The 24672-nt window shown below is 41.2% G+C and overlaps 1 protein-coding gene across 1 annotated transcript in view; it reads left to right on the top strand.

Moving 5' to 3' along the window:
- The window catches only part of ADAM12 (ADAM metallopeptidase domain 12), a 187631-nt gene that overhangs the window by 100480 nt on the left and 62479 nt on the right, over positions 1 to 24672 (top strand). The window contains 4 exon segments of the mRNA XM_040607235.1: positions 3788 to 3866; positions 8108 to 8184; positions 19823 to 20006; positions 24390 to 24455. Coding sequence (XP_040463169.1) covers positions 3788 to 3866; positions 8108 to 8184; positions 19823 to 20006; positions 24390 to 24455 — 406 coding nt within the window.

Raw genomic sequence — 24672 nt, 5'->3', positions numbered from 1 at the left:
TCTTACTGATTTACAGAGCATGAGGAAGCCTGTGCTGTGTCTGTCATAGATCAGGAAGGATAAAACTTGTTCTTCTGGGCCATCAAAGGTTCTACTTGTTAATTTGGCTCTGGGAAGTGTGAAAAAATCCACGGTGCTGACAAACAGTGCCTAAGTACATAAGTAATTTAACTCAAGAATTGCACTTTTGCATCTTCGGAGAATAAATGAGAAAGTGCACTGATTTTTTTTTTTTTTTAATCATATCCAACAGTAGATGCAGTTCTTTATAGCATTTGTTTCTGCTTCTTCATGCGGTGCAAAAAAATGATAATCATCTGGTACTGCTGAGCATTGTAGCTGACAACATTTGAAACTCCAGACGTGGTGATGAATTGCACTATGATATATTAATGTTATTTTGATCCCTGCTCTTTCAGAATTACATTGATCCAATTAGGTTAAGTAGCTTGCTATCTCAATTAATTTACTTACCTCTATTAATCTCCTTTACTGTGGGTCAAAACCAGAAATGTAAAGCAATCTATTACATTGGATATCTTTTGCGGGATGGAGGGTAATTAGACTACCTAATAGATACATATGTTGAAGTTATTGTTTGGTATGTTAAACATTATTGCCATAATTGGAAAGTGAAGCGGTGCACACTCAGTGGTGGAATTCGAGTGCTTGTTACACTTAGTTTTTATAACTTTCCAAGAAATGCCTTTATATGACTTGCTGTCCCTGGACACTAACGCCGTGTGTTTATACGGTTATACAGCTTTTAAGATATTAGACATTTTGAAAGTGGGGATAACAGCTTCTTTCTCTGCCAGAAATTGTTGGACTCCTTTGCAAAATGTCTTCTAGAGGTCCCCAGCCTCTACCGTGTGGAGAAAGCGTTTCCTCTGGCTTGCTTTCACACCAGCGCTAGACTGCATGTGGCAGGAAAACACATCTGGGCAACGGCAGCTTAGTTACTAAACCAAAGGAGTGTTAATGCAGACGCCTGAAAAACTTTCTCATTTTCTTAAAAAGGTCTTTCAGTGGTACATGAAATTTCCATCATTTGAAATCCTACTTTGGCTTCTACATTGGGGCATACTTTTTATTAGGTTAGTCCGTAATGGGACTCCATCATCTTGGTGCTCTTACCAGTCTTTTACTGCTCACGCTGGGAATTCTTGTGTTCAGCCGGTAATCTAATCAGGGTAGATAGCAGGCTTTCATCCTGGTAGGGATATTGATGACAGCTACACCAGGAATTTGGCTACCTGTTATATTTCCTTACTTTAGTAAGTAGAACTGTCCATGAAGGCTCAAATAAAAATGAAGCATTGACGTAAAGGAGTGAGATCCACTGAGTGTGGACACAGTCAGTCTAGACACAAAGGGCAGTGTTTTTACACTGAGCTTAATTAATTGTTAAAAACTTAGCGGACTTGTGATAGCTTCATTATGGGAAATCTAGACAAGGGCTCTATGCGGTAAGAAAACAGGTCTGGTTCCATCACGGTCATCATACTAGAGGACTAATTTGAGTTAAATGATCTATGTAATGCGGCAGGTCAGATAGCTGATCACAGTGCTCCCTGCTGGTATCAAAATCTATGGATCTATGAAATATTTTCTAAACCTGTGCCTGAGGGTAGAATGAACAGAAGCAGAAAGGTCACCTTTATCATCACTGCTGTCAAACACTTTGGAAATAGCAGAGCAAAAAGCAAGTATATTGCTCGGTCGCTTTGCCCTTATGCTACATCTGTTACCCTATCCCTTGCCTGTGTTTGATGCCATTAGATACAAATTGCTCCAGTATCCCAGATGAAATTCCATTTCCAGAAAGTGCACGGCAGAACTCCGTTGGCTTCAGTAATGATGGGGTCTTGCCTTTTGCCTTTGCAAAGGTAATTAATGCCTGCTAAGCACAGAACTTAGCAGTGTTGTTATATAAATAATAAGGATAATTAAGAAAGCAGCTGCTTTTTGTGATAATAAGACAGTGAAAAATGGATAGAGCACACTGTTTCAGGGAGGCCTTCTAGAGCCTGCAGGCACGAGAGGTGAGATGAACGTTGGTGTCAAATGCCCTGCAAGACAGTACAAGGGGTTTGAGGTGTCCCTACGGAGCTGACTGCTGAAATATATAGAGTATCTCTGATCAACACTAGATGCTTGGTTGGACAACCAAATCCTGCTCTAGGTGTGGTGGCTGGCTGAGACCCAGAGCAGTTCCTGCACAACCCACCAAACACTGCGGTGTTTTAACATTCAGTATCTATTAAAATGCAAATATTTCCCACAAGCTGAAAAACGTGAAGTGAGAATCTGTGCTTGAATACTCAGTATGTTGGGGCTTTGCTACCTTCATCTTTTTACATTGCCCTTTCCTTCTATCTTTTTCTTTTCTTTCTTTTTCTTTTTTTTTTATCAGTCTTGTTCATTATTTTTTTCCTTCTATCTTAAGATAGAGGCTTCTAAAAATGGGGTTTCTCTCTAATAAGTGTTTGTACAGTTCCTAGCACAACCAGATCCTGATAGTGACTGAGCCATTGGATATTAATGTGATCCAAATAAATCAGTAATGAAAAATAAATGCTTCTTCGTGTTCTAGCTTTAATGTTTATTAAAGTGCAAGAAGTGTGGATGGAGACTGTGTACTTGTTCACACTACTCTATATGCAAGAGCGCCTTTAAATAAAGGAAAGGGCCTGATTTGTTCAAATGAACAACCCAAGGGAGAAACACATTTCTGAATTGGAACAGAAAGAACATTGTGAAATGCTGTGCCGAAGATTTTCAGTAGTCCAAACTCTCCAGTTTTCTGAGGGTGATGGTGGCATTTATCTTTGGTTTCTTCTGTATTGTGCTTTTGCATTTCTCTAGAATTTGTGTCAGGACATAGCTATGTTAGGAATAAATGTGATTATGTATTCTTCTTTCTGGCCTTGTTAGCAATACTTTTTAGATAAGGAGTTGAAAAACAGATTAATAGCAAGACTTCTTAAAAAAAAAAAATAAAAAAAATGCTGTTGTCCCTGTTCCATGAGTTTACTACCAAAAGAAAAGTTTTCATCATTGTCATGCATGTGCCCCTCTCTGGAGATGTCTGGAAAATGGCAATTGCAACTCAAGATTTTTTTATATCGTTGCCAAAGGCAGGAGGGGAAGTGTGGAGAGAATGAGAACATGTCTCATCACAGACATGTTTTTTCACCGTCTCCTGATACATCACTTCAAGTTGTTAGATTTCTGTTCATGAACATCCTTTTCAGGTGATGAGCGTAAATCCAGTCCTTTAACTTCTGTGATGTTCTTGTAGCGATTTTCTTTGAGTGTCAATGGAAGAAGTTTTTTTCATTTACCCAGAGCTAAACTAGTCTTTGGGTGGTCACTTGCTGATGAATACAACACATTCTTTAGAAAAATAAGTAACACAGGGAAAAGATTTTCCTTTTCCACAAACCACCATTACTTAACAATACTCCAAATGCCTAGATTTCTGATTTAATGTAAAAGGTGTTGAAAATTACATGGAAGATTCAATACTGAAATGTGCTGGCATGCAGTCCTTATTTGGAAGAGAAAGTAGCCTGGAAACTTGTAGTCTTTTCACAATTAACAAAGGGAGTGTTCCCGTACTGCAGCTTCAGGAATGCAGTTCTATTTTTCCTTATTTCACACACAGCCCCAGTAGTCATTGTATCATTAACGCTTGGCTTTGATCACTCTCTGAAACGGAACCACTAAAGGACAAAGTCAAGGTGATGCGGCCTTAATATTGCGTGTGCTTTATTTTTTTCAGGGGCCTGTTAGCCAGCAGCTTCACAGAAACACATTATTTGAAAGACGGCACTGATGTGGTTCTCGCACGCAATTACACGGTAAGGGTGGCGTGTCACGGGGAAGCGACGCTTCATTGTTAAAACCCAAAGTGCTCTCTGCCGGGATCTGAGCCATGGGATGAAACAGCTCGATCTGTGATCTTTTTTTATTGTTTCCTTCAGTACCTTTTTGACTGCTGTGATCCTACATGTGAATTTTTAGAGAGTGACTTTAAAGGCAAGCTGTGGGGTTTTTAACCAGGTGACTTTTAAAGCCTGTAAGATTTGTTCAGCTTCTTGGACATAGACCCATTAAAATTTTGTAATAAATGCAACCATCGTTGATCACTTACGGAGGACAGTCCCGGTTCAGTGAGGAAGAAAGCCCTAAATGTCTGATTTCCATAGTGCAGAAGCTCACATCAGAGCTTTTGAAGGCTTGAGTGCCTTTCTTCATTGGGGAAGTCATGGCTGGGGTTTGGGAGAGGGAGTGGGTTGGATTTATTTTTTAAACCAGACCATAAGAGTGTTGCAGATACACTTTGTATGCATGTATGTATGTATGTATTTTTATTTATATGCATGTGTATGTGTATATATATATATATGTGTCATGGTCTAACCCCAACTGGCAACTAAGTATCACACAGCTGCTCACTCACTTCCTTCCAGCCCCGCAGTGGGATGGGGAGGATTGGGAAAAAAGATGAGAACAATTTAATAATTGAAATAAAAAGAGTAAATAGAAAACTGCAATAATAATGATAACTATAACAACAACGACAATAATAATAATAATAATAATAATAGTAGTAACAACAACAGCAACAACAATCACAATGAAAAAAGGAGAGAAGGGGAGAGGAATAAAATCCAAAGGGAAGGGTAAAAACCCAAGTGATGCACAACACAGTTGCTCATCACCTGCTGCCTGATGCCCAGCCAGACCCCAGCAGCAATCGCACAGCCCTGGCCACCACCACCACAGTTTACATACCGAGCACGACGTCCCATGGCATGGACTACCCCTTGGGACAGTTGGGGCCACCTGCCCTGGCCGTGTCCCCTCCCGGCTTGTTGTGCCCTTCCACCCTCGCACTGGCAGGGCCGGGAAGCTGAAATGTCCTTTGCTTGGTGTAAACATCACCCAGCAACAGCTAAAACCATCACTGTGCTTTCAACTAGTTTCTAATACTAAATCTACAACACAGCGTGGTATCAGCTACTAAGAAGAAAATTAACTATATCCCAGCCAAAACCAAACCAGGAAAATATATAAATGCAGCTAATATCATCCTTGTTAAAATCAGTAGTTTAAAACTGCTTTTTGTAAATAAAAAAAAAGATTTAAAGCAGTAATGGTTCTGTTCTCTGACAGTATGAATTCCTTAATTAGAAACAATGCAGCAAGTGATTCTAGTTACAAAGTTTATATTTTGTCTGCCTAAGTCCTATGAAGTATCTGTTATGTTATATTATTATTTATTGACACTGTCAGAAGAGGCATCGTGCCTTGTGTTCCCACCCATAACGGGCTTTGCATCTTCATTATAGCCCCAGACATCCCAAGTAAAGCAGTCATTCTGAAAGCATTCAGCATTTTCTTTTTTTGCTGGATGCTCGTATCTTCTTCAAAATCAGCTTACTAGAAAATACTCTTTTTTTTTAGAAGAAGGAAGGCTGTGTAGACTCTTAAAGGAAGTGAAAGGAAAGAAGTGACGCACACATGTCTTTGACAGACTAACCTACACTGGCATGGATATGTGTATAGCTAATGATGGCTAGGCTTTCCTTTACTAAACCAAAAATCTGTTTACATAACGGCAGTAAGTCAAGATCAATACTGACAGTGCATTGTGCTGCCTAAAAGATATTTTTTTTTGAGAGAGCGATCAGTGAATTCATTTTTCATTAAATGCCACAATATGGTTTAAAAAAGATAAGTCTCTTGAGATTTTATTTTTGTATCTCTTCTTTGCTGATGACATCAGCGTAGTCTATAGTTGAAACCAAAGTCCAATTTCCCATTGAAAATTTGCTTAGTCAAATTCTGCTTGGAGGTCAAACCCAGTCAGGTTTGTGGAGCTGTCATTTGGGGAGTTTCTCTGGCACATAAGTCAGTGTCTGGGTTATTTTTCTGGTTTATAGCACCTGAAAAATTTGCAGGTGTCACAAGCTGGTATTTATTAAATGATCTCAAGTAAGGGTAGAGTACTGTTTTAAGTATGACAGATCAGCCTTGGTAATTATTTGGGTTTAGGGGGTCATCCATTTTATATACTAGTTTATAGGAATAAAATTATCTGATAGGAGAAAAAAAACCAAACAACCTGTGGTTCAGTGGAGTTACTGAGCTAGAAATCAATTTTCTACCAGTGCAATTGCAGGCCATGGTCTGATAAGTTTACATTTTCAGTGTTGAGCTTTGGCACCATATAGTATGTGGATCTTAGAGAAATTGTGAAATGAGCCACAACAAGGAGCTCAGAGTTGATAAAATGACAAGTTGTTTGTGGAGAGGGAAAGAAATCAGGACCTTTGCTGTAATTCGCTTTCGGATAAAGACAGCTAGACTGCAGCAGCAGCCTGTGTGGGACGAGATATCAGCTTGTCCCCCCCCCCCGTTTCAGAGGGCTGTTCTTAATGCTGGTGATGCTAAACGCCAAAGACTGCCTTCTTAAGAGCTCTGAACTGCCCCTCTGCCTTATACTTTAAGTAATGAGAATAAACCTGCTTCATTTTTGGTTTTAGCCTGTTTCAGGGTCACTATATGAGAGTCAGTGCTGAGGCGGAGGGCACTTTTTTCTTCTGTCTTATCAACCGGATATGTGTAACTGATAACATCACAGTGAAATAGCATGCTCACACTGAGAACTTTGACATCCATCACAACCGTGACTGAAGCAATCATCCCCAAACAATTCAGTTGGTGACTTCCTCCCTTCTATTGTGGCTTTATCCTTGCCAATGTGTCATCGACTACAAGTACTGATGATAAAAATACCCAAGAGTAAAACACCCTGTTTCTGTCATTTCTTTCACTGAGAAAAGCCACTGGAATTTGTATTTAGAAAGTCAGATGTTGCTGTTCTGTGTTCAGTTGCTCATGTTGGAAATACAAATGCTCTAAACAATTTTTTCATGGTGTAGTGTTATTTGCAGAAAATTCATATCTGAATTATTATATCTTGACCAGCATTTTCACAGCTATTGGTTTCTTTAACACAATCAAGGTGGTCTTTTGGAGTCTGCTATGTAAGGCTTTGTAAGTGAAAACCATGCCCCAAAACTGAAAAGGTTAATTAATGCAGCTAGATGGATGCGAATGAACCAAGTAATAAAAAGGCACAGTGAGATGACTGTCAGGTTGAAGCATGAGTGATAACTTTCCTTTGCACTAATAAGATCGGAACCTTTTACACGGCTGTTTTCAGTTTCCAGGTGGCATTCAAAGGAGCCATGAGAAATGAAATGCGGGATGTGACACAATCGCTGCTTTCCAGCCAGTCACATAATTGGGAATGTAATATAACCTTTAGTCAACAATAAAATTAACCTTGATTCCAGACAGATATGTGTATATGCTAGGAAAGTACCTCTGTTGTGGGTGCCTTTTGCAAGCGGTGGCTCATTGAGGAAACACAATAACCTATCCACAAAGTGAAATTGTGTTGTTGCCTCTTAAAACAGAAGACCCTCTTATTCTTCGTTGTTCTTAATAAGATGCAGCCGTTCGGTTGGTTCAATAAATGATTTCCTTTCTAACCTGTTTCCCTTCCCCTTCTGTGATTTTTTCCAAACTATGGGGCTGGGGTTGGCTTTTTTGTACTTCTCTTTCTCCATAGCTGCCTCCTGTAGACATACAGAGATGCAAATGACCTTAAATTAAAATACGGATCTCTATAGAAACTAGCAAAATGTGTCAGCTGATTTGTTCATCTGATTAATTTTATAAAATATCCTATATTGTAGCTTTAAATAACATAACACAGAAAAAGGTGGTCAGTCATGCAAGCTAAACGTCATTGACCTTCTTTCAAAAAAAGCAATGCAAAACCAAGCAAAAACCCCACCCATCCCCAGCTCTTTGAATTTTTCAAAAGACCCAAGGTTTAGGAACCGTTCGGATGTTAAGTACAGTGAATATTTAGTGGGACAGGAAAAGTGCTGTCAGCGCGTTTCTGAATGCTGTAGCCTGAAACTGATAATCCCTTTGAAATGAAGGGGTGGAAAACCATGAGGAAACTAGAGAGCAGAGAGTGTTTATGACTACTGAAATGTTTTCTCTCTTTTGCAATCAGGGTCACTGCTATTACCATGGCAATGTACGAGGTTACCCCGACTCCTCAGTCAGTCTCAGTACCTGCTCTGGACTCAGGTGAGCCAATATTTCAGTAATGCTCGAGCTCCTTAAGAAACCATCCTACTACCTGTTGAGGTTTTATTTTGCCTTTTAATGAATGTATCAATATCTGGGTTTCAAATGTTGGTACAAGCTCTGTAAAAACATTAATCCTCTAGTTGCTCAGAAAAGAAAAAAAAGAAATAGGTAATGCAATTTGGGGTTTTTTTTCATGACGTCCCTCCTCTCTTGCTGCCCATCTTTCTTGATACCCCTTTGCAGCAATGTGGTGCTTGGCATATTTCTGGGCTGGCAATGCCCAGCGGCCCTCCAGTCCTCCTGGTCCTCAAAGCTGTTTCCCCAGCGATGGCAGGACTGCTTTGCAGCTGTGAGCTCATGCATCGTCCAGCAGCCTCGTCATTAGGAGAGACTGCCTTATAAATATGGCTGTGGGGCTCCGTGAATGGCGCTCGTGGCAGGTATGATGCTCAGCGTTAGGTTTTTAGCTACGTGTTAACAGAAGGGTAGCAGATTCATATTGCTGAAATTCAAACCTCTTCTGAGTTTGAGAAAGGAACAGGCTGACAACATTTTAAAAACACAATGGACACGGTTCAGGAAACAATTATCTTCCTTACTTGGACAATCAGAGACTGGTATTTACTCACAGAGCTGTTCCAAATCACAGTAATTAACTGTAAATTGGCTCTAGTGTTCTCCCTGGAAAACCCAGTTTTCCTGTCAGATTTCCAGCTGTCTCAACTTTTCCTGGGTTTGTTTAATTTATCTACAAACAGCATGAATAGCTGGAGTCTTCTCCCCTTAGTTTTGTACTTTGTGCAGTGGGGGTATTACCAAGGCTTTTATAACGGAGCTCTAGGACAGGCAGCAGCAGAGCAAGAAAAGTTTGTTACCAGGACCCCTCTCCCTGTCAGAGGGACCCGTTTGCTGGGATTCCTGTGGCTCATTCCCACATGGAGAGGGGCTTTCTGGGTGCTTCAGTATGTATCTGGCAGCTTCACCAAGTTCACTCTAATTAACCCCTTGCACAGACCACGGCAGTCTGCGTTCGCCAGTCGTTCCTACAGCAAGTGAAATATAAGGCAGCGCGCTCGGTATTTCGGTTAAAGGGGCTGCGTTGCTGCAGGGTCCGTGGGGCAAGTTTGGACTGTGTGTGACAGCATCTGCACCGATGTCTTGTTCCAGAGCTACCTAAGAAATCAAGAACTCTCCAGATAAATTGCTCTTCTCCACATTTTCTTTCTTCTCTAATGTGCTCTTTTTACAATTGTTGAGCTCAGAGAGTCATTTCCCGGGTTTAGGTAGTGAGGTATGTCAAGGCAGCATATGCTGGCAGTGACATTTTTCTCTCATCTGGCACAATTACAGATAAATCCCCAAAGTGCAAACTGACAGTATTAGGCTCATTCCCCATAGGAAAAGTGTAGCAGCATCTTTTTCGATACAAAGTTTTGTAAGCTTCCCTGCCAATGCATGTTTTCCTCTAGCAGGAGAACAACTGAGGACGTATCTCAGCATCCGTGCCCATTTAGCTGCTACATTCGCTGCTGAGGTTGGCTAAGAGAGTGTCCACGAGTGAGAACAGTTTGTGACTATGGTGCCTGGTGACTTACTCCACAAAGTTCATTTCATAGCCTGATAGCAAATAGTAATAACTTCCAGTCGTTACCTGCACTTGATCTGATCCACCGACATCTGTTTGAAAGGCTTCATAATGCACTGTCAGCTACTTGAACCATCCAGATCTTCCCATTAAAACTGGTTAGGAATAAAAGGCCAGGTGGTACGAAATCCCAAGTAGCTGCACTGAGGTCCTGAAAGCACTAATCGTCTTCCAGAATCAGGCCCACAGGTCACCGTGTACCTCTGCCACCAAAAAATGTTATTGTATCGCTGCATCCCTTGAGAATTTGGGTGGAGAGATCTAGTTGAAGTTGTTCTTGCTCATTGCAGGGTGGGGGGGGGAATTGGACTAGATGACTTTAAAGGTCCTTTCCAGCCCAAACCATTCTATGATTCTATGATTTTCTGCATGTGATCGAGTCTGAAATAATATGAGGAGAAATAAGGCAATTCAAAACTACTCCATGGCTTGCCTTGCTGGCAACTTTACTAGTATTAGAGCTTGAAAAAATAGTTATGGATAGGACAGGATAGGTTAGGTCAGAGTAAAATAAGATGATGTACTTGCCCACTAGCTTGCTGGAGCAGGGACTCTTGTTTTTCCATGACATGACAAAGGCTGCAGGCTGCAGGGGTAGGGACATAAGACATCGTGTGGCCGTGGAGCCCTGGGTGAAGACAGTCCCTGGAGCAGCCGTTTCACTTGCAGCAACCAGTGGAAGGAAAGACTGGTCTCATTCTCAGGGTCTGGTCCTGGCTTTGTGACAGTTTCTAAGTGAATTGGACAAATCCCTCTGTCTCAGTTTCTCCGTCTGTGAAATTCATTTAAAGATTGTTACCCACCTCACACAGCTGTTGCACAGAGCTGAAGTTTAAGTGCCTGAAAAACATCTAATGAAAGGAAGTGCGAGCTCTTAGCTCACTGCAATCTCAGAGCGCTAATATCCTCCCACTCCTACCAGACAGGCACCTTGGGCATTGTTCCAGGTGTGGATAGCTAGGGACTGTGTCTTTTCCCCCAGATTAGGAGAGTTCATTAAAAGACATGAAAGTAGTCATAAAGAATAGGTTCCACATTTTAGCATGCTCTGAAGCCTGAGTGCTCAGTGGTAGTCAAAGAAGCAAAAAGGATCATAGGAATTACTGAGACAGAAATAGAGGATAGAACAAAAACCCTCATTACCACTTTATAAATCCATAGCGCGCTCACATCCTGAATTCTGCGTGCAGTTCTTGTTTTCCCCTCCCCATCCCCATCTCAGAAAAGGAAGTATTATATCCAGAAAAGGTACAAAGAAGGGCAAAAATCATGATCAAAGGTATGGAACAGCTTTTATCCAGGAGCGAAAATAGACTAGGATTTGTCATTTTTGAAAGGACGTGACAGAGAAAAGGGGTATGATGAAACAAGGTTGAATATCATGCTGAAGAGGGGACAATTACTGAATATTTTTCGTAACCCCAAAATTAGGAGACGCCAAATGAGACTTTAGAGCAAAGGAAAATACTTTTTTATTCAACACATAATGAAGCTGTGGAGCTCACTGTCACAGGTGGGTGTCAACGTAAAACATACCATTAGATTCAAAAAAGACGAGACAATCTGGGGAGGGGAGTTGGGGGAGCCTTTCCAGGGCTGTCACACCTAAAGATGTCCCTGCCACCCACGCTGTCACAGCTTGGGGTACCAGCTGTGGTGGGCTTGTTACGTTCTAAGTATCTGCTGTTGGCCAGGGCCAGAGACAAGGTGCTGAGCTGGAGTAACCTTGCTCCAACCTACTGTAACCATCAAGTTCTTACTTACAGTGCAGCCACAGGGTTGAGCATTTGAGATGTGTTACTAGCATGATGGCATGATTACTCCAGGATGAGCTACAGGAAGAATCAAGTGTGAAATCTGCAAACTAAGACAGGTTTGGCTCGTTTGCATTTTTCAGACAGGTAGAGGGGGTGAGATATAAAGGTAAGCGAGTAGTAGACTTGGCTCTTTATACACAGACACTCATGTATCCAGCTACGTTACATCCTCTGACATAACATTCAAGTACCTGGCTTCACATAGGGTTACAATGGCATAAATCGTTGGATTGATGCTGATAGCTGCCTGAAATGCAGATTAGAGGAGAATATAATCATGCCATAATCTGTATCCTGCTGGCTCCTCTGGAGGAGGAAGAGCTGAATGGCGAAGAGGAGACGGTAAGTGCTGAATGCACGAATTGGGAACAATGGGTAATCAGGATTTCCGGCGCTTCCATCTGGCTGAGAAAGCCAATTAGACTGTCAAAGCTTGTGGGAAGGTGAAGGTACGACAAAGTCAAGTCATTTCCTTCCTGTCCTCAGGAAATACCCTTCTGTTTATCTAGCTCGGAGGCTCTTCAAGGTTTTAGCAAATCGTTTTGGCCTGCAGCCACCACACACATCTCCTGTGATGAATTTGTATAGACTTGAAGGGTGTTTTCCCCTATTACTTTTTCTACAAGTGCAGAACCTAGCAAATACAGGCAAAAACGTGACCTGAAGAAGAGCACAGCCTCCCTGGCCCAGGGTCTGGCAGAGGACACTGGCGCGGGGACATGCATCTACAAAGGGTCTACAGTGACCTCCCTGGGGGGGGGGGGGGGGGGGGGGGGGCGGGGGGGGGGAGCTTGCCAGGTGCTCTCAGAAATGCCTCGGTAGTTTAAGGATACAAATCTCACAGGCAGGAAACCTTTTCTTTCTGAAACACCAAAATGCTCTTGAGAACCCTGAGAATCCCTCGGAGTTACCCGATTGCTAGATAATAAGCCCACTACAGGTACGGGAGGTGTTCAGTCATTGTCCAGCCTCAGCAGCGACTGAAGGGTGCTGTGCCCACAGTGACAGCGGTGGGGATAGGGCCCCAGCCCTGAACGGACAACCGTGCTGGGTGGGATGACACAGCTGGGCTACCCGAGGCTGCTAGGACAACAGCATCCAGCCATTTCTCAAACGGCCTGGCTGAGCTCACTGACAGCCCAGGCACAGTCGGTTGAAGAGGGGGTTTAATATGACACTCCAGACATCAATTATTAAAAAAAAAAAAGAATGGAAGTAGGAAACCAGTGATAAAAAGTATTTAAATTCCTCATAACTCCTCAAGCACCATTTCCCCATAGAAGGAGAGATTTCATCCAAAAAAAAGAAGTTAGGAGAAAACCCCAGTTGAGAAAAACACCGGTTTGGATGTGTGCTTTTCCCCATACTTTCTGAAGAGCTTTTTAGTTCATATAAACATCTCACATGGTTTGTAAGTTATCCAACTGTGAAACTACTGGACATTTTTTGAGCTTACTGTTAGAAAGCATTCAGCTTCTGGTGTTTCATAGCTTCTGTATTCTGGCTGTTCAAGCGGTAAACAGCTCCCGGATCACAATCACCTCTTTGATCTGAGATGAACGTTATGTCCATTCTTTGACAATTGTGTGCACGTTGTCCCCAGGTGCACAGTAACCCCCCAAGCACCACTGCTACTGCCAGGACAAGAACGAGAGATGATCTGTACCCAGCTGCCTGAGCCTGCCCCTTTTCCATCAAGTTTGTGCCTGAGAGCACTTAATTAAAACAAAAACAACAACAAAAATCAACCACAACAAAGCAGAACTAAAATTCAATTTTTTTTCATACGCTTTGCAACTTGAAAAGGCATCCTATGAGCCTTAATGTGATGTGCAAGTCTGAATCAGGCCTTCTTTTTTTGTTATTCCGTTTGCTGCACAGCACTATAAAATGTGCTCATTAAATCTGCACTGATGCCAATGCCTCTTTCCTTCTTCATTTTTCTCTCCTTTCCTTGGTCTGTCTTGTCGCCCTCCCAGTTGAGCTCACATGTGACACTTCCTCTGATAACACAATTACTGTTTCTTGCAACCCAAATGCTGGACATGAAATTGCATTATCACTTTCAATTCAAGTAACTCCTTGCTTAAATTCCAGGAATCAAAGTTGCAGACCAATATGCATTCACTCTGGACAAATCTGTCTTGCACTGAGAAGGGATTCAGTGCGTTCTGCAGTAGGCTCTGGGTACGACTACATTTTAGACACTGCGCTATAGAATGTATTTTCAGGTTAATGGAAGGCATTGGCTGGAATAAAACATATGTGACTAATGATGTGTCTGCATGAGAACACTTCTACCACTACTGCAATATGTAAACCCAATAATGCTACTGCTTCAACCTCCCTTTGAGATGCTGCCTTTTGTTGATTTGGGTCAGACTTGATATTTTAATGGGATCCTGATGTGCAGTGTAGTAGGATAACAGTATTACTTGGGTCTTGTACGATACTTTTTATCAATAGATATTTATTGTCTCTGGTTTCTAAAATTTATCCCATTTTAAAGGTGGGGAACTGATGCAGAAAGAGGTGAATGACCTGTCCAAGGCTGCCCAGGGGCAGTAGTAGAGACAGGAGTACTTCTGTCTCTGCAGTCCAGCTCCCATTCTCTGTACCTCCCAGTCGTTTAAAGTTAAAGAATGACCAAAACATTTGGAAAATATCTAAAGATCACCTAACCCATTAGAAAAACAGTTGGTAGAGCATCTTGTTCATTTATCCCAATAGTACTCATCTGCAACTTATTAACACAGACTAGAAGTGAAGTTTTCATTCACTACTTCATTTTTCTTCCTCTTTTGTTTGTTTGCCCTTTTACTTGCCTGGGAATTTGTTACAAAAAGTCCTGAGTATGTAGAATAGATAAGAAAAATAAATAAAAATGACCTATCACTTTACAGATTGATGTCGTGCACGTTCAGAAATGCTGCAGTGAGTGACAGCTGTACCTCCACCACAAGCATCATGAGAACACGCCAGGGCCACAGGGCTCCAGTTCTGTTCTCTATTCAACTATAACTCTCGTTGGAATAAGCTGTGGGATCAGACCTTGTACTTCCGAAGCTGTAGCATTAATTATGAAATGTAGGTGCTGTGATTTTTTAGGTGGCACTTGAGCACTGCACAGTCTTTTGCTGTGTCTGTGGCCAGAGACAGCCTTAATGTGAGTATGTGGTGTGTAAGCATGACAGCCCTCTCTAGTCTAATTAATTTCTTACGAACTGAAAACATCTACATTCCTGTTCCAGTGGTAATAGAGCTTTCTATTATTATTGTTTAGAAATGAATATAACTTTGAGCTTCATTAAAACCAAATGTTTAATTGCATTCATGGATATCAGATTTATTGATTTACTTAGCTTTCCCTGTATAGTACAGCAGAATAATATATAACAGTTTCATATAATGCTGTCCTAGCCAAGTTTTACTTTAGCATCACAATTTCTCAGACAAGTATGCATTGATGGTTTATGTTGGCAGGGCCTTTGCTTCTGCTGACAAGTTGGAAAAGAAAAATCCCATTTATATTTTGAGATTTCCTAAAGCCTGTTGATACATGAAATACGACTGGCCTTGCATTAGGTTTTGTTTTGGTTTTGCCTTTTAAGAGGAAAAAAAAAAATCACATTTGACTTTATTGACAGTTTAAGTAGTGGAGTTATTTTGTCAGATTGCATTTCCCTAATTGAGAGGGTCCTGGCAAGTTAAATAGCAATTAATAACAACTGACTTGTTTAAGTTATGTTTTAATTTCTTTTTCTTTCTGATGGAGAGAGTTCTCCCATCATAGGCCATTTCATATACACATTCCCCATGTGTCCATATGGCATATAAAGGCATAGAGCAGGCAAATACCAAGGAGTCATTCATGTTTAGAGCTGATTAGCAGCAATGTGGATGTGGTTTGTTTGGTGCTGAGCACCAGACGTGCGCAGGATTCAAACCCTGATGAGAGGCAGAATGAAATGTTAACTCATGCTCAAGACCACACTGAAGCCGCTTCCAGTTGGCTTGGAGCCTGTGAACTGATGTCTGGACATGCTGTATGATATAGATTTTTCTGGTTTTTTCCCCTCCCTCTCTGCTACCAGTGATGAAAAGGACAGCCCGATAGATTTAGACAGGATTTGAACTGTCTCTTGTCTTTCCTGCCCAGCTTATTTGCAAGATCTTTCTGACTTCCCAGTATCAGTATGGTTTGGGACTGGGGAAAACACAGATGCCATGAACTAGCTATCTGGACACCAAGTAATGTATACTTTATATTGCATTTTTCCCAAGTATGTATAAGCTTGGGAATTCTGGGAGTCTTTTGCCTGGTAGAGGTGATGGTAGGACTCCAAAAGATTTCAGTAGAAGTTGGTCTTAAAGAGCAGCCACTTCTCAAGTATTCCCAGAGTTGCTGAAATCCCTTTAGAGTTCCTTGAATAACCTTTGGTTGGGGATCTGTAGTATAACATCCTATCTATTTGGCACATTGGAAAACGTTGTATTATTTAACATTAATGCCTGCTGGAAAATGGAAAAGTTACACCATCTTGTCCTTTGGGGAACATAGGCTGACTCAGGAGTGTGGGAGAACCATGTTCAAAAGAAAGACACAGAAACGGTGTAGGAGTAACAGAGGCTTCTTTGAAACACCTGAAAAAAAGTGGAAGGAAAAAGTAGTTTTAGATTTATTTTCTTTACATCAGATTCTTAGTATTGAATGACTGGTAGGTATTGTTCATCTAATCCTGCCACACCAAAAAAAGAAAGAAACCATAGCTTTGAGTAGTTACACTTTTAAGGTGCTGTGCTTGGCACTGATTGATGGGGGGAAAATGCAATTGTAGGAAAAGAAAATAAGTCAGAAACAGAAAGCTGGCCAAGAAAATTCATATTTGATATTCATTATCTTATTACAGATGGGCACAAGCCAAGTGCTGATACCCTGTAGGCAGCCCTCAAAGGATAAGTGTGCATTAAATGAAAAGTATATTTTTCCTTATGCCGAATCCGCAGATTTTTTTTTTGACATGGGATTGCTTCATATGCAAAGGTGGAACTGTTCTTAAAGTCTGATGCTGTCACTTGGGATGGGACAGTGGCGAGCTGAATAGGCTGCCCTGGCTCTGGTGTGCTCAGTAGAAAAAATTTAATCACTCTGGTACCAGCTCATTTGTCTTTATGCTCTGCAGCTAATGAAAATGAGGGGTAAATAAATGGTGTTTACTTATTTTACACAGAAGCTTGATATACAAGGGGTACATTGGAAACCTGACATTGACGTGGCATGTTTTGGCTGTGAACTCTTCAAGACAATAAGCTGGCTTTAAGAAAAAAGAAAAACAAGGTGCTTTACCCAGTAAAAGGATGCTAAGTCTCTCCCTATCTAGTATAAATAATTAAAGAACATTATTTAAGTCTATATTTTTTTAAAGTTAATGTTCTAAGCAGGATAAAGTTTAGCATTAAAATTAAAACCCTTCATGGTTTTATGTTGGTTTTGAGTTGTCAGGGAGGGGAGATGGTCAGGCTGGCCCCTTTCAAACAGTGACCAATGGAGTTCTGTCTCCATTGCTGGCTCCAGCTGCCTCCAAAATTAAATGACTAATTGCACAAGGGAAAGACAACAGTCCTTATTTGATTGTGCTGATTAAACAGTTGCTGATTATCAGAGTAAAGGGAATACGTTGTCCTGGTTTCCTAAATTCTTCAATTAATAAGGCAGATCTGAAGATAATTCAGAGCTGTAGGGTATAAGGTTACTCAGATCATGGGGCGACCTGCTCGGAGGTCTCTCCTGCATCGTGCATGCTGCATGGTACCCTGGCTGTAGCTACAAGGGTTACTGTAATAAATCAGTCCTGCTTTTCCAGCTGTGATCAATCATACACAGCATGCCTGTGCCATGGGTAAATAATGTGTCTGACCTGATTTGCCAAGGCTACTAAGGAAGCTACAAATGAATTATCAGGCCCCGATTCTTGGTTCGCGTCAGTAAAGCAGGTTCTTGCAAATGCTGTCGCACAGCCTTTAATATTATGTGTTTCCAGTCTTTTCTTTTTTCTTTTTTCTCTTTTTAATCTTGGACTTCTGATTGTTGTAGTTAACAGGAAAATGGTCATCTGTTGGCTTGGCTGAACTGGTGTTAATGATGGTTTATAGCAAAAGTGTGCAGTCGGCTTGGAATGAAAATTTCAGTTAACTGGTTAGGAGGCCAAAGACTTGAAGTTTCTTCATCATATCTTGCCAAGAATAGAATAGCTAGGGCAGCTTTTTCCTAATAATTTTACTTTTTGTTTTTAAATCAGTCTTTATGGTGTCATTAACCTGCTTCTGGGTCCTTCCTCTTTTTCCTTTTTTTCTTTTCTTAGCTTTCTGCAGAAGAATTGTATAGAGATACGTATCAGTATCACAGTGGTTGTAGTGTCTTACCTTTGTTGCAGTACAGACAGAAATAAAAAGAGCAGACAGTTCCTATACACCACTAATAAAATGCAGCCAGCTTTGGGCTGAAATATGCTGCTTAATAGCATATATAGACAGTATAGAGCAGTTTAGAGGAGGAATTGTGGAAGAATGCCTTGGCCAATTAAAAGTTTCATGGAATTCCAGGTAGATAGAATTTAATTATTGCTGCTGAACCTTTGCCAGTGCTTAGGGATTAACGCCTTCATAATTTAAAGACAGGGAAGAAATTAGTAATGCAGTGCACTATTCTGTGTAGTGTCTAATTGATGAACGCTTACAACACCCCATAAGCAAATGCTTATCCCTGCTGGAGAGACGAGAAATGGATTTTAAAGGGTGCCTTTCTCTGGCCACACAGTTACCCAAGAAAACCTGATGTCCGGCTTGATGTAGGAATTCCCTAGGGCTCTCCCGTGTGGTTGGCAGTATGTGCTCAGGATGCAAGTTAGACACTTGCAAGTTAAGCACAGAATATTAAATTCTTTTCTTTTACAGAAATTTCTACCTGAGCCCTGTCTGCAAACCTCCTTCATTCCTTCTTATGCTGTGCCAGTCCTGCTGTACAGTAGAGCAGCCGTCTTATTCTGTGGTTCTACAGTTGCAGTTATAATTACTAATTCCGGTGACACTGTTGGAGGTTGTGCTACTTCATGCTGTAGAGTACCAGAAACCCTACTCCAGCACGTGCAGGCCATGGACATCCACACCACGCTGCCGATATTTCCTGTGCTGAGCTGAAAAAAGCAGCTTTATGCCAGCAGCTTCCTCAGCAGGAGGAACTGGAAAGACATTCAGTTATTTGTCAACTTTGCTTTACTGTAGCAGCTCAGAATAACCGGGCAGGACCCAGCACAAGAGCCCAAGCATGGCTTTTATTTGGTGAGTTGTCTGGAGTGTACAGGGAGAGTGGGTTTTGCTTAGGAGACGGCATGTGAAGCCCCCAGTTGGCTGCACGCCCTCGGTTCTTCCACGTTTCGTGGACGAGGTGTTGTATCTCTTCCTAAACCCCTCTTTCCGCTGGGCATACAGTAGCTTAAAGCACTGCAACAAGAGTGCTTTCATTGATGGAAATACTTTGAGGTCCTCAGAGAGCAGGTGGTATTGCTGTAAAAATTACTGTTTTGGGTAGTAAAATGAGTTAAACAGGAATCCACTGGTTAATATAGCTGAGCTTCATTCTGCCGTCCCACTGTGCAATATTTAATAATCCCGGTTTGATAGTGCAGTGCCTCTTTCATCTGGTAGAATTGATGCTTGCATCAGCATTTGTTTTAAACGGTATAATGCACAGTGCAGATCCTAATGAATACTTTAACTCTGTACCTTTTCTTTCAAAAGCCTTTCACCATGCTTTTGTTCATTACTGTTTGCTATGGGTCCTCAGAAGCACGCACGTCGTGGCTCCGCTCAGCAATGGCAATGCATCACTGAGAGAATGCAGAACACATAAAACACAAATATAATTTTTCTCTACAGTACTGTAGTTCACAAGAGGAAAATTTTCTTTGAGCCATTGCTTCTTCTAAAGTATAGCGTACTGCAATGACAAATATACAGCTTTGATGTTTCCTGCTCCACTCAACCATGACATTGTAAATCAGCACTTTGCTTTTTCATACTCCATCATTATTAAAACCTGTTGTAAGTTTGTTGTAGACAAACACACATTAGTTCTTGAAAACTATGCATCTTACTCTAGTCTCTTCTGTAACAGGGGAATTATTGTATTTGAAAACAAAAGCTACATTCTGGAACCATTAGAAGGTGCTACAAGTGAACACAAGATCTATCGAGCGGAGAATCTGAAAATTGCCCCAGGATCTTGTGGCCACCAGCTGGACATCTCTGCCATCAGGGCTGATGACAGTGACATATCACACCATTCTCAAGCTGGCAGGGTAGGTGGATGATGCATTTTTATGTTTCTGATTTGCCGAGTACATCTCTGGTAGCGTTTCCATGTTACTGCCTACCATAGCTCTTTGTTACAAAGAGTCCCTACGGAGCAAACCATTAAACCGTATAGTAAACTTCTGTTGACATCATGTGCTTAAGTGCATGCTTAAAATTCAGCATATACTTACATGATTTGCTAAAGCTTTATTAGTTTTTCTCAATCCTGCATACATAACCTGCTTTTTACTTTCTTTTTGGTAATGAGATGGCACAGAAAAGTTTATGGTTTCACATTACAGTAATATATTTTGGTTCATGTGTGATTATAGCCAGAATTTAAGACCCCATAAGAGCACTGAGCACTGTCTGGAAAAGTTCTTGCCCACCCAAGATGGAAGAGAACATGATAGCCGTGATGCTTCGCTAATATTAGGTTTTGAACCTTTAAATTCTAGTGGGACAGAATTAGGCAGACAAAAAAAATTCTCACCATATTATTTTACAGATGTATTATCGCAGTTATTTTTTGTAGAAGGAAATACACTTAATGTGAAATGCATCTAGCTAATGGCAGCTGTACAAAATTCAATGAGCTAAAAATCAGGAAGAGGACTTACTTTAATAAGTTTATCCGCATATTGGATGAGGATTGTAGAAAAGACTGGTTTAGGTGTTCAGAAATTATACAATGATACAAATCTGCCCTCAGCATTTATTAAATGTCACATACTGGAATTTATACTTGCATGTCCTGCTAAGCCTTTGTATCAGGTTAATTGTTAAGGAAAGCAACCTAAATGGCATCCCTAGATATTATTTATGTAGTGGAATTAAGTTATTTTACATTTTAGGAATATTAAATATTGTATCTAATGCATTAGCCTTTGCATATATCATTTTATGGGCTAAGCGTATTTCTAAAAATGTGTGTATGTCGAAAGCATTGGAAAAGTACTTTTCACAACTCCATGAAGTTTTCCACAAAATCTATGTGACTTTTGACTGAATTTCACTGAAGCAAGCAATGTAACACTTGGAAACCAAAATAAAATGTGGGCATACAACTATCTGATGCAATCAAGGTAATTTTACTATTACCCTCATGGTTCTCACATTTTGTCAATGGCTTCAACTACATCCCAGAATTCACCTTAAATATCTGGAAAATATTTTTGCTATGGTTCAGCGGACATAATTATAAAAACTGTCAACAGGCACATCATATCGATAGGTACAATATATATAATGAGCGTGTTGGCTACGCTTCTAATGTATGAATTTTGAAAGTTGTCAAACGTAACGTGTGGAGTGAGTTTTCATATTTCAGTGTTGTCATCAACTAAAGGCGGCTGTCAGGGCGTGCTGAATAAAGATGACCTGCAAAGTACGGAGACGTAAGGCTGCTCCAAACCACACTGGGTGACCAGAACTGAGCAGAAATCTACTCTCAAGCTCACGGCATGATGAAAATGTTTGTTTTCTTGATGGGTTTGAGGGGAGTTTTTTGTTTGGGGTTTTTTCCCCTGACCCTTCTCTCAACTACCTACACTGTATTATTATTGAGCAGAGCTGAAATGTGAGATGGATATATCACAAAGTTCAATTAGCCTTTGGGTTAGGTTTAAATACAGATTAATAGTGGGACAAACAGTAGATTCAGCTTCCCAGATCCAAACAGGAGATTTCACGGAGCAAGAAGTCAGGTAATGTAGCAGATGCGTGCGGGCGCATTTTGCCCCGTTGGAGCTGGGTCTGTAAATACTGCATCGTTTCATAATTCAGTGGCCCCTCAAACTGCAGCCAGGAGTGTGTTTTCCAGCTGAGCTCCATCGAGATAGGATCCTGCAGGAAGCAAGCCTGACATGTAAGACAGTCCCTACCGTACGGCCTTTTCTCTGGAGCCACCAAAAAAATAGCCATTGTGGTGGTGCTGGTGGCCCGCAGGTCAGGCGGGTGAGCCATCTGGGGCAGGTGGCTCACAGAGAAAGAGAGAGGTTGCCACACTGCAGTGTGAATCCACGCCATGCCGATTCCCAAGCAAGGGAACGTGAGGAAGGACTGCCGCAGCATGGGACAGCAGTTTTGTGGTAGGATCAGGGGTGGCAGAAGCAGGGGAGAAGGGCAACAGTCTGGAACAAACCGTATTGCCTCCAACCACTTCTTATCTGTCATGGCTGTATTACTGACGCTTCGGTTTAGTTCTGAAGAATTAACTCAGGCAGCGGATTGCACATTGATGCAGTTGGCCGCAGAAAGCACGCTGAAAGAAGTCATAATTAGGTATATTTTATAAATAAATATTGTATCCAAGGAATGCACATAGCCTTTGGGCAAATCACAGGAACGGATTCGTTATGCAAGTCAGTCACCAGAGGCTTACGTGATCATTCCCTGCTAGCCAATTTCTCTCAGGCTAACTCTCTCCAGTCCAAACAGTTTTACTCTTGGTAAAAAGTAAATGGTTTAAACCGACTGATGTAACAGAGCTCTTCTTACAACTTTGCACCTGGGTTTTCTTGCCTCATCTTTTACTCTTCATTTGAACGGAGGCTAGAGGCACTTTGGGGGTACATCTCTGATTAGGACAGCATAACAAATTTCAGTTTTATGTTAGACTCGGTGTCAGAGATCAATTCCATCACAAACACCACACACGTAGTGATTTGCCTTATGTGGCATCTCGCTCACGTCTGATGTATTTTGCAGTGAGGTAACCCAAGCTCTGCCAGAGCACTGTAGGTTCCGCTGGAGTCTACTGAGACACAGCAGGCCCTTTGTGTTGCATCTGCTGCTGTTCCAGGAGCAGCAGGAGGGGACAGGTTGGCTCCTTGGTGTCCTGGTTCCCAGCTGGCACATGCTGATGACCTGTGTGGCCGGGCATGGGCACCAAGTCTGTTCACACACCATGACCCCATGGTGGTGACAGCTGCCTCCAGTAGAGCACAAACAGGTGGCAGAGAACCCCAATACCAGCAGAAGCTGTCAGAGTATCTGCCTGCTCTCATTTGCCAGACCCCCAATGAAAGCGTAATCCTGTGAAGGGTTTATGTCATTGACGTTTAGTTCATTAATGATAGCTTTTACAACTTTTTCAGTTCATAAATACTGTCCAAATGGAACTTAATTTTCCAGTTACTGTAGTCTGAAGGCTGTGTAACACTATTAAATATGAATTTGAAAGTCAGAGTCATTAAAGGTTGCATCTGTCACTGTCCTCTATACACAGTGTTTGTTGCAAAACATTCAAAATCATTAATCTGCAGATAACAAAGAGGAACGCTTTGGTAATGTGAAGAAAACTTTGTGAAATTTGGCTGGAAGCTGATGTGCAGCACTGATTTAACTTCGGGGATCACACAGTTTACCTTGGAACAGTTTAGTTTGGAAAGCTTTAGTCATGTTTTAGGTTATAGAACATTGGTTTGGTTCAAGACATCATGGTCATTACTAGGTCAGACATCTGCTTAAGCCCCTTGAATTCTGGCAGGAAGATCAGATACCCTGCTGAGACCTCTTTTCCCTAACTGTCTTACTCCAGCAGCAAGGGAGGAATGACAGAATAGGTGCTCAGCTGCTGTAAATCACAGAACATTTACAGGCATTAATAAGTCACTTAAATTTAGGGTAGCGGAGGGTCTGTGCGATGATTAGTACTCTTACAAAATGGTTCCATTTTCTTCAGTCATCTTTTTTGCAGCGAAGCATTATGATTCTTTTAGACTTGCATTTAAACTGCAAGTAGCGTGACCAGCTGTTCTGTATGGATATACAGATACAAAATGAAATGTGTGCCTTCCATTTTTATACTATTAGTTTGCTTCCTCAGACACTGACAGTTCATTCCAATTTTTTCTGCAGTTTTTGTTCTTGGGGTTTTTCTTCCTACATAATTTATCAGTTGACCACTTGATCTTTTCTCAGCTTCACTCAATATCCCTTTATCTCTCATTTTTCTTAGTAGCCAGTTTGTCTATTGTGTAAAAAGTTTGCTAAAAGTCATCTCATCATTTCTTTAAATGTGCCTTGGAAATAGCAAAGGTCTTTCTGCTAGAGGTGATATTCTCCTGCGAGGAAAGATAACTCAAACATTTCAACCGCAGAAAGCTGAAAGGTTGAGAGAGACTTTGCACCACTTTCCTGCTTGCTGTGATCAGATCACGGCGAGGTTTTTTGTAAGTACTACGTAGACTATTTCTGTTGCAGTAGATAAAAGGAAAACTTCCATGAGGAGAAGGAATACAATAAAAATTTGTATGCAGGGAAATCTTTGGAGGTCTGAGATGTTGTGTCTCTCCTCTTCAAGCACTTTGTTGGACTGAGGAAGTGCTGATTCCAAGGATCATTTATTGCCAAAAAAAAATACTATTTTCATATTTTTTTGGCAGTACAAGAGGGAGACTCTGAAGACAACAAAGTATGTGGAGCTTGTTATTGTGGCAGACAATCGTGAGGTAAGAAACTGAAAACTAAAAGTTGTGGGAAGCTTGGGTAGGAAACAGGTAGCTCAGGTCAGCTGCCATGGTATTGCAAATAATGTGCTTCAGACAGCAATATGATGGTTTTCAAAAGTAAAGCTTCTTCCCTAATTAGGGTTAAGCCAGGGAAGGTGCTGTTAAGATAGGGCAGCACTGACAGTCAGTTGTAAAATTCCTTGCAATACTTCATAGG

This window comes from Falco naumanni, chromosome 9 (assembly GCF_017639655.2).
Source record: "Falco naumanni isolate bFalNau1 chromosome 9, bFalNau1.pat, whole genome shotgun sequence".
NCBI lineage: Eukaryota > Metazoa > Chordata > Aves > Falconiformes > Falconidae > Falco > Falco naumanni.
This window is presented reverse-complemented; position numbering and strand designations above follow the sequence as displayed.